The sequence below is a fragment of the Geospiza fortis genome, unplaced genomic scaffold (assembly GCF_000277835.1).
Source record: "Geospiza fortis unplaced genomic scaffold, GeoFor_1.0 scaffold23, whole genome shotgun sequence".
NCBI classification, from domain to species: domain Eukaryota; kingdom Metazoa; phylum Chordata; class Aves; order Passeriformes; family Thraupidae; genus Geospiza; species Geospiza fortis.
This window is the reverse complement of record NW_005054303.1, coordinates 13,325,403-13,334,608: the sequence shown is the minus strand read 5'-3', so window position 1 is coordinate 13,334,608 and position 9,206 is coordinate 13,325,403. Positions and strand designations below refer to the sequence as shown.

General features: G+C 43.3%; 1 protein-coding gene across 1 annotated transcript in view; it reads right to left on the bottom strand.

Annotated features, from left to right (window-relative positions):
• The window catches only part of ATG14 (autophagy related 14), a 14,164-nt gene extending 8,781 nt beyond the window's left edge, over nucleotides 1-5,383 (bottom strand). Inside the window, exons 1-4 of the mRNA XM_014311835.2 lie at nucleotides 5,361-5,383; nucleotides 4,542-4,604; nucleotides 4,364-4,406; nucleotides 3,874-3,955 (exon numbers count right to left, since the gene is read on the bottom strand). Coding sequence (XP_014167310.1) covers nucleotides 3,874-3,955; nucleotides 4,364-4,406; nucleotides 4,542-4,604; nucleotides 5,361-5,383 — 211 coding nt within the window. The remainder of the gene's footprint in view (nucleotides 1-3,873; nucleotides 3,956-4,363; nucleotides 4,407-4,541; nucleotides 4,605-5,360) is intronic.
• Nucleotides 5,384-9,206: the final 3,823 nt, after the last annotated feature.

Below are 9,206 nucleotides of genomic sequence, written 5' to 3'. Positions count from 1 at the left end.
TATCCAGCTATTTCTGGATTTGGAGCACAAAAGCCAAGATTTCCCAGTTTAATTAAACTCCTGAGCTAATCATCCTGACAGAAATAGCCTGACTGTACATGTTTGCATTGTGCTGGCCAAAAAAGCCCTGCCCTGCTTGCAGCCAAAATCAAGTGCAGATAGCATCTTCATTCACCAGTCCTGGCAGCTCTGCTGCTGCTAGTGTGGGTTATTTGGGATTCTCTCATGGATCCCAACAGTGCAGGCTCCTTGTTCCCACAGGGAACACTGGCTATCTCCCTTTCCACTCACAAATGGGAGTTGTGCTCATGGGCTGAAGTGCTGCAACTGCCTGGATTCACTCCACATGTGAGGCTTGGAAAAATACCCTGCAAGAGCATCTTGAAGCATCCAGGGTTGGGCCTGATGATCTTACAGGTCTTTTGCAATCTTGATGATCCCAAAATCTGCTAATTCAGATATAAAATAAGTGGCTGCAGTAATGAGGGTCAGCCACCTCTGTCTTTTAAAAGCACAGGGAAAGATTTCTTGTGCTGTCCCCAAATACATGTTTAAAACTCTCCCTGTGCCCTAGTTTGAGGTGTGCCTGCCCCTGCAGACACAGAGGCTGCTCTCTCTGAACATCAGGAATTACTTCCAGTCATCTGATCTGCTGCAGTCCATGGTGTGTCTGGTAGGAAGGAAGATCTGGTATGTGGGAGATGCAAAGTGCCAAATTAAGGAGGTGAGAAAAGCTCCTCCATGAAGATAAGAACTAATAATCCTCAGGTTTATATAATATAAATAAGTGACCCCTGTTAGAGGAGCAGTAGAAAAATCCACTTTTCTCTGAGCAATACCAGAATCCCTATGTGTCAGCTGTAATTCCCTTTCCTTTAAGCAGTCCTGTAACATCAACAGAAAATCAATTAACACTTGCAGTCATATTCCTAAACTCTCCCTTTGCAAAAAGAACAGGAGACAGGATGAGGAGGAAAAGGTCCAGCTGTTCCATTTTCACATTCATGTTTGACTTGAAAGGCTACTTTTTCAGAGTGAACTCCCTTCCCTGCAGGTCCAACAGCAATTATTTGGGAATAGGGGAGACACTGCACTGAAATTTCCTCTTCAGCTGTCCCAGTGCACAGACAACAGTCCTGCCCTCTGCACAGCACCTCTGCTTTATGAGGTGATTAAAAATCTGTCCCCAGGAGAATTTCAGGACTGTGCCCCACACACCTGCACTGCCTGATAAATGCAAGCCCAGGCACACTGATCTCTGCCCAGAGGGCTCTGCCAGGGATTTGCAAGCCTGTCTCCTTGAACTGTTCTGCACAGAAAGAAGGCAAACACACAGATTTTAAAACATTATTTTAAGCACCACCAATTATTGAGGTCTCCAGGAGAGTCAACTCCAAAAGCAGGAACTCAGTGTTCTAGAAATGGTTTTTATTTCAGAAAATTAAACTATGCCACATCCAAGAGCAGAGAAACAACCTTTTCACACTTTTTAATGTGGACCAAAAGTGACCAAGTTGGATCCTGATCTGTTGGCTACTCACAGCTGGAATTCATTCCTGGTCTCTCTCCAAAAGCAACTGAGCTAACAATAGAATAGGTTAGTTGGGCAATAGTCAGCTCAGTTTTTAGGTTACATCTAATCAAATTCACTGTGAGCCAAGAGAAGTTGCAGAAGTTGCAGATAATAAATTCCACAGAACAGTGGGAAAATGGAGAACTCCACTCCCTGGTTGGTCCTAACTCTGCCACCTCCAGAGCAGAGCATTTTGAGAAGAGGTGACTAATTCCTTAAAACCACATTGATTTCCTCTTCTCCTTTCTTCACAGGCAAAAGACAAAAAGTCATAATCTAATCTCCATAACAATAATCTTCTACCCACTGAAAAGCTTGTTTTTCTTCAACTTCCTCCCCTCTAAACCAAACATGAATTTTCTAAGCTGTTCTATTTAATTTCCAATACTCAGACTTTCCTCAGATGATTTGTATCTTTCTTAAATTGTTTAAATTGGACACCAGGCTTCCACTGAAACAACAACACCTGGCACAGCAGGATAACTGCTTCCATCTTAAATACAGCACTTATATTAGTTAACCCAGAAAGAGGCCTGAACCTTTCTGGAGCAGCACAAGATTGATCATTTTTATTTAATTTGCAATTCCCCAGATCCCTTCCTGCCAAATCTCACCACCATCCCCCATTCTGGGTTTATGTTTCTCTTTACAACAATGTGTAAAGAGATTTTGATTTTGTCCTTTCCAAATGATGCTGTCTATTTATCTGCATGATTTTGAACTTGGTCCTGGTCTCCACAGAAGTCATTTCACCACCCAGCCTGGCTTCCTCCATTCCACCCTCTATTCTACTGAGCTATTATGGGAAATGCTGCCAGGAACTGGGCCAGGAACTGCTGAGCTCCACCTGCCTCACCTCCTCAGCTTGACCAGTGCCACCACTCTTTGAATGAAGCTTTTCTAACCTTTTGTGATGACCTTGCAGGGGTTACACCCACAGCAAATTTTGTTTGCTCACAAGTTTCAGGCAGTGCCCAAATCCAAGTTACGTGCAGCTTCTGCTTCATCCTCCACTGCAGCACTTGATCCCCAGATGAGGGGTTGATGTGACATGGATATCATGACATAAATAACAAAACATGGATTTGACAAGAATACCATAACCAAGTGATGGCTGTTTTTACCCACCTTGCCTGTCAGTTACCAGCAGAGCTCCCCTAGGTCTGTGACAGGATTCCTGTGCCATCACTCTGAGGTTCTGCCTTGCTGCACCCTTTGAAGGCAGGTACTGCTCTCAGCTTCCTGACATACCCTCACTCCCTCATGTGTTCCCAAGAGCTCCACAGACCACCTCAGCTTGTTCCTTGGCTTCTATAAAGCAAACTAATTTGTATCTGTCTGTTTCCTTTCCTTAGTCCTCTCATGATGTCAAATTTAACCTGGCTAAGCAGCTGATCCCATTTTCTCTGTAGGAAGATGAAGCAAAGGCAGCACTGAATGAATGCCTCAAACTTCTCTGCACTGTTATTGCTCTCTTTCCTGTTAACTACACACTTTTCTGCTCCCTCACCTTTTCTTCATCATCCATTTATTATTGTTACTATCCATCCTCCCTTTTAATTGAAAATAATTTTGCATCTCAGCCTTTTTGATTTTTCACCCCAAGCCCATGCTAATCCTTTATGACTCTTCCCAGGTTCTGCCACTGCTTCCACTCTCTGTATGGCTCCTCTTGAGTTTCAAGCCATAAAAACATCCCAGATTCAATCAATATGCTTCTGGATATGCTTCCTCTACTTCCCTGGCATGTAGGTTGTAAGGAGAGCTGCATAATCTCTTCTGAAAAATGACCCTGCAAATTTAGTGTAAAACAATCCAATGGGTTTCAAAAACTGAAGTTTCTGAATGGAGCCTACACCTTAACTTCAGTGACTCTTGCTCAAGTAGGATTTTAGGATTTTCAGACAGGTGTGGGTTAAAATTCAGCAGTTTCAGGAAATCTGTGACAGCTGCAGAGCTGTTTGCTCCTCCTTATCAAGAGGAAGTGATCAGAAACACTACACTGAATAAAGCCATCTCTAGGGACACAGCCAGAGTCACAGGCTGCTCAGCATTTGCTCTTAAAGCTGCTGCAAAACCATCTCCATCCAGCTGAATAATGTCTGCTGTTTGCTAATTAAAACCCAAGCATAAAAAGGCCAAAATCCACTCGGTGATTTGCCTTCAAGTTGATTTAGGAAGAAACTGTTTGGAAATTCACCATTTTTTAAAAAAACTAACACTCAAATTCACCTCAATTGATTTTTCACTCTAAGGCACAGGGAGTTTTTCCACATCACAAAAGCACAGGCATTACTCACGTCTTGTCATTTCATCATTTTCTTTGCAAATGGTCTGTTTCAGCTGCTCAATCCTCATCTTGCAAGACATTATTTTCCATCTCTGAAAAAGAACATTCAGCAACTCTAGGGCACAAACGACTTCAAACATGCTGAACTAATGATTAACAGCAAAGCCAGCAGCTTTCGTGCAAAAAGTAGCAGGATGCTCTTGAATGGATCAAACAACTAAATATTTCATACAGTGTTTTGTGCACAGAAGAATGCCACAAACAAAATGAGTGCTTAGTATGAAGTCAATTGGTAAAATAAGTTACTGAACAAATATCTAGTGAGAGATGAAAAATTCAGACAGCTTGGAGCACTCTGCTGGCAGAGCCCATTTCAGTTTTGCTTACAAGAAGCTCTTTGGGAAAGCAGCACAATGCCCTCAAGGCAAACTGTAACTTTAAACTATGAGATCTAGGAATTCAGAGAGTTTAAAAACCATGGGACACTTGGAGCAACTCACCAGCTGATCAGTTATTTCTTTCCCTTCCATGGCCTTCAAAACACTAGAGGAAAAAACATGATTGAAAGTTTTATGACTATCTGGACTTCATCTGTCTGCAGCAACAGTGTGTTAAAAGAGACTGTTTCCTTTTATGAGATCTCTTAGCTTTTATATCAATTTAATAAATACAACTTACTGTTTTTGGAATTCCCTCTGCTTGGTTTTGAGATGCATCAGCCTTTCTTTCTTGTCTGAAAACCTGGAAGAGATTAAATTCTTTTATTGATATTTTGCACAATTACAGCACTGTAAGTTGTCTGAAAAAGATAATAAAATTGAAGCTTGGGGATTCTCCAAACCTCAGCTATCTGTCTTGATCTGGGGAAGTTAATGGCTAAATGTGTAAAACTCTTGCAGAATTCTAGAGCATGAGTCTCACTGGAATTGCAACAGAGCCTCCAAGCTGGAGAAACATCAGAGTGTTGAACTATCAAACAAATAGAAAATTACTGCTATTTCTAGATTTATAGCTTAGCAAGAGCAGTGTTTTGTGTGTTACAAAAAACATGGAGTACTTTAAAAACCTTCAGTCACTGGAGAAATTAAAAGTACTATCTCACACAGCCCATGACCCAAATGTCTGCTTCAGCTCTGCTGCACTGGACTTTAGGATATGGGAACTGATCAGAAAGGAATTTTTGCAGTATTCATCACCCTGTGTTTCACCCTTTCAGTATACAGAAGCCAAGTTCTGCCCCCCCCTTATTGTTCCACAATTGATTCTATTTTTCTCTGCAACACATAGAATTGATGATTTCATCCTACCAGAGCTGTGATATTTGTAGATGCTCCATCCCTGGAAGTGTTTAAGGCCAGGCAGGATGGGGCATGAAGGTGCCCATGGCAGGGGTTGGAACTAGATGGTCCTTAGGGTCCCTTCCAACCCAAACCATGTGATTTTATGATTTTACATTCATTTCACGGACATTTATGCTTTATTTAGAAAGAACAGTACACTAAGCCCTGACAGGATGACATCTTGGATTTCCCTCTCTGTTACTCTGTGGATTTGATTTCAGGTAAAACTTCAAAATGCTTCACTTTTTTCCTTCAAGTGCTGAATGCTTGGTGACTACCTTTGGATTCAGAGCATGTGTAACCGCCCTCCCAGATGACATTAGCATTAGAACAACAAAACCACTGGCTGCTGCTTTTGTAGTCAAGCAAAAGAATCTGTTTTCCTTCCAAAACAAACCAAAACCAAATGCAGGTGCTTGGCACAAAAGCCAGAGGCCACACGTGAGCGGGAGGAATGTGGTGCAACTGGAGCCCAGCTGCTCAGCCCAGCTCATCCCCTCTTCCTGTGCGTCCTCACCCCAGGAGTCACCCTGGAGATGACAAAAGGCCCTGCACGAGCCTCCTGTTTACCACAGAGCAGAGCACACCTCCTGCACCCCGACCTTTGGCTGCCACCAAAAATGCCCTGGCCCAGAAACACAGAGCTCACTCAGCAGCCACCCAGGGAGAGCGCTGGGGTCATCTGGCAGTTCTTGGTTTCTGAGCTGGATCCGTGGGCACAGACCCTGACTGAAGAGAATCACCCAATTCCTGTCCATCACATCAGCAAAAAGCTGAATGATCTGTCAAAGGATACAGAATAAATGAAGTTCTGGCTGTGGAGGGAAGACAGAAGTGCTTGTGGAAGCCTGCAGAAATTGCAGCTCACCACGCGCTTCGGCTGCGACGTCAAACAGCTCCTACCAAACCCTCCAGCAGCTTCCTCCCAAGCAAACATTTCCACTGCTTTATATAGCTCTGATTTCAATTGCACTGCATCCTGCAACTCCTTCTTCTTTATATATCTTCAGCCTTTCAATTTGGCAAAGAAACAAAACTTGGGATGAATTATTATAGGAACTCCCATTGAATGTAAACTGAGAGGAGAGAACATCTTGAATTACCCATGAAATGTTTCTCTTTCCTCAAGTTTTATCACATTAAGGTGAGATTTTCTGTGGTTGCCTGGCTTATTTCCACCTGTTCATGATTAAAGAGAAGCAACCAGAGAGAGGGGCTTCCTACATTAATCTACATATTAATCTACAGGAGTTGATTAATGCTGAAGGAGCTGAGGGCACAATATTCACTACAACTGCTGAAAAAAATCACTATTCCTAACCAGAACCCACAGCTTGGAGAAATTAGCCAGGTTCAGACATCACAATTACATTGAGTTTGGCTTTTGCCATCTGCAGATACACAAAGCAAAGCAATTCAGCAGTCTGGGAAACACACTCTGAGAATTTATGCACACAACAGGCTGGAGGACATTCCCAGGAGGAAGAAGAAGCTCTGAGCTCAGACCAACATCAAGATGCCAGCTTGGCTTTTGAACACACAACACATTAGTCATGAAAGGAAGGATGGCAGTGACTGTTCTACTGGAGGACTTCTGGACTACTCATCCTTAATTGTAGCTCTCCTTAAGTAATTAATCTTAACAGCTCCTCAGTCTCTCCCCCTCACAGATACGGGGTGTGATTTTTGCCAGACAGATCAAAAACTTCCAATTTTACTGTAGTTCTTCTAAAAGTTAGTTCACAAAATAGTCCCATGAAATCTAAATAATTAGAACATGAAATTGTTTGTCTTCATTTAAGGAAAATTCACAAGAATATGCTAAAAAGAAACCATTGTTGGATACAAGGAGTAATGCTTGGTTTCTTTCTATTTAACCAGCAAGATAATGATCCTTTTCCTCCATCTGTAACACTTCAAAAAGACAAATGGGAGGCCCAAGTGCCCCCAAACACTTCCACATTCTGAATTTCTCACACTGAACCACTCAGCAAAGCCCTTGCCATGACACTCCTCCAGCAGTGGCTGATCTAAAATTAACCCAGGCACTACTAGAAGGCATAAAATAAATAAATAAACAACTGTGGCTGTAAACAGCAGCTGAGAGGTACCCAGTGAACTGCACCTGTCCCTGCACGGTTCTGCTCTGGTCATCACTTCAAACACCTCCCCCTCTCCCAGGGCTCACATCACAAGAAATTCAGAGACTCCCACAAAGAGCAAACAAAGAAAACTGACCCCTTCCCCACTCTTAAATCAGTCATTCCAAATATTAATTAGAGAATGCAAACAAAATGTTTCAGACATGGTTTAAACATTATCCTCAAACCCCAAGCTTTTGTCCCTACACAGAGTTCCTGCAGCCACTGGGGATATTTAGGTTGTCAACGTTGTGTTATTCATACAGATGTGCTGTTCCTTTAATTCATTAAAATAAATTTGCCATTTCTAATGAAGTGCACTACTGCAATTAATTCATGGAAAAGTTCTGAGCAGCATGAGAAACAAAGCCTGGGGAAATGGAGTGTGTAGGAAGGCTCCAGGTTAATACAGGAACAGTGACCCCCAGAGATGGAACTGTGATCTCCAGGCAGAGAAGGGGGAAAAAAAGACCAAAAAAAAAAAAAAAAGAAGAGATTTAATCCTTGCAGTTAAAAAACACAAGGTAAATATACAGGAGCCTTTCCAGCCACAGACAAGTGGGGCAGTGAAAGCTTCTCAGGAGGATGCAGTGACTGTCAGACAGAAAAGCTGATCCTGTCTCAAGTGAGAAGATAAAGAGGGTTTTCTCTTACACTGCTGCTTCTGGTACTTTGGCTAAAGCTGCTTCTTTATGACTTCATTTTCCTGATGGGCAGAGGCTTCTTAAGCCTTGGTTAATACAAAACAACAGGGCTTCAACTCTAACAAAGGCTACAATTGAATTTCTATAATTAAACCTGATGTTTAGCCAAAAAGTTAAGGCTGCAAAAGAGACAGGAAAAAACCCAAACTTGGTTTATATTCCGAGCTCCATATCCAACCTTTTAATAGAATCTGCAGAAAACCCCAAGCAGTCTCACACAACTACACGTTTTCCACCTATTTTAGACAGGCTAAATCTAGTTTGTGGTTCTCCAACACAGCTTTTTTTAACATTAAAAAAGGGAACAGACAGACAGACTTCAGTGACAGACTAAAGTCTGAGTTCTGCAAGCTGACTCACACTGGCTGACAGCATTTCCCCACTGCCGTGGATGTTGGTGGGTGAAAGGCACCACTGTCCCCTTGTTCCTGGGGACACAAGGAGCCTTTGGAGCGAGGACACGGCCACCCCACACACCTCCCAAAATAGCCTCAGGAATCGCTCCCAACAGCTGCTAACGAGGGACCAGGAACACGGTGCCAGCCAAGAATCAGAGCCCTTCCAGACATGGCCCTGGGGACTTTTGAAGAATCTGGGCTGGACGGCAGCGCTGGAGGAGCCACCTGAGTCATTCCAGGAGGAAATTTGTTTATGGGCACAGCGCTCAGGCAGGGAGAGCCAGCGCTCCAAAAGGAGCAGCGAGGCACACCATGAACTCAAGCGAATACTTTTTTGTCCACATTTATGGGTATACACACAAGAAAATGTTTATTTTCTTTCTTATACACCTTCCTAATTTTGCTTAACGATTTAGAAAACTACTATTTCAAGGAGCGTTAACGAAAAGAGGTAAATCGTATGAAATAACACTGCACGGGTCTCTGTGCCCTGAACTGCCTGGAGCTTCTGTGGCTACATCGACACGGACACATCTTCACCTGAGCGAGTGAAACTCGGGGTCACTCCTTAATTATTATTATTATTATTAAAAATATTATGATTTCAAGGCTCGTACCGAGGGTCCTGCTGCGTCCGCCCCCGGTCTCAGGGTGGGCCCGGCGGCCCCCGGAGCGTTCGCCACCCACACCCTGAGACCCCCGAGCCCCGGGACAGCGGGGAAGGGACACAACCCTGTCCCCATGGCCCGCCCCCACGCAC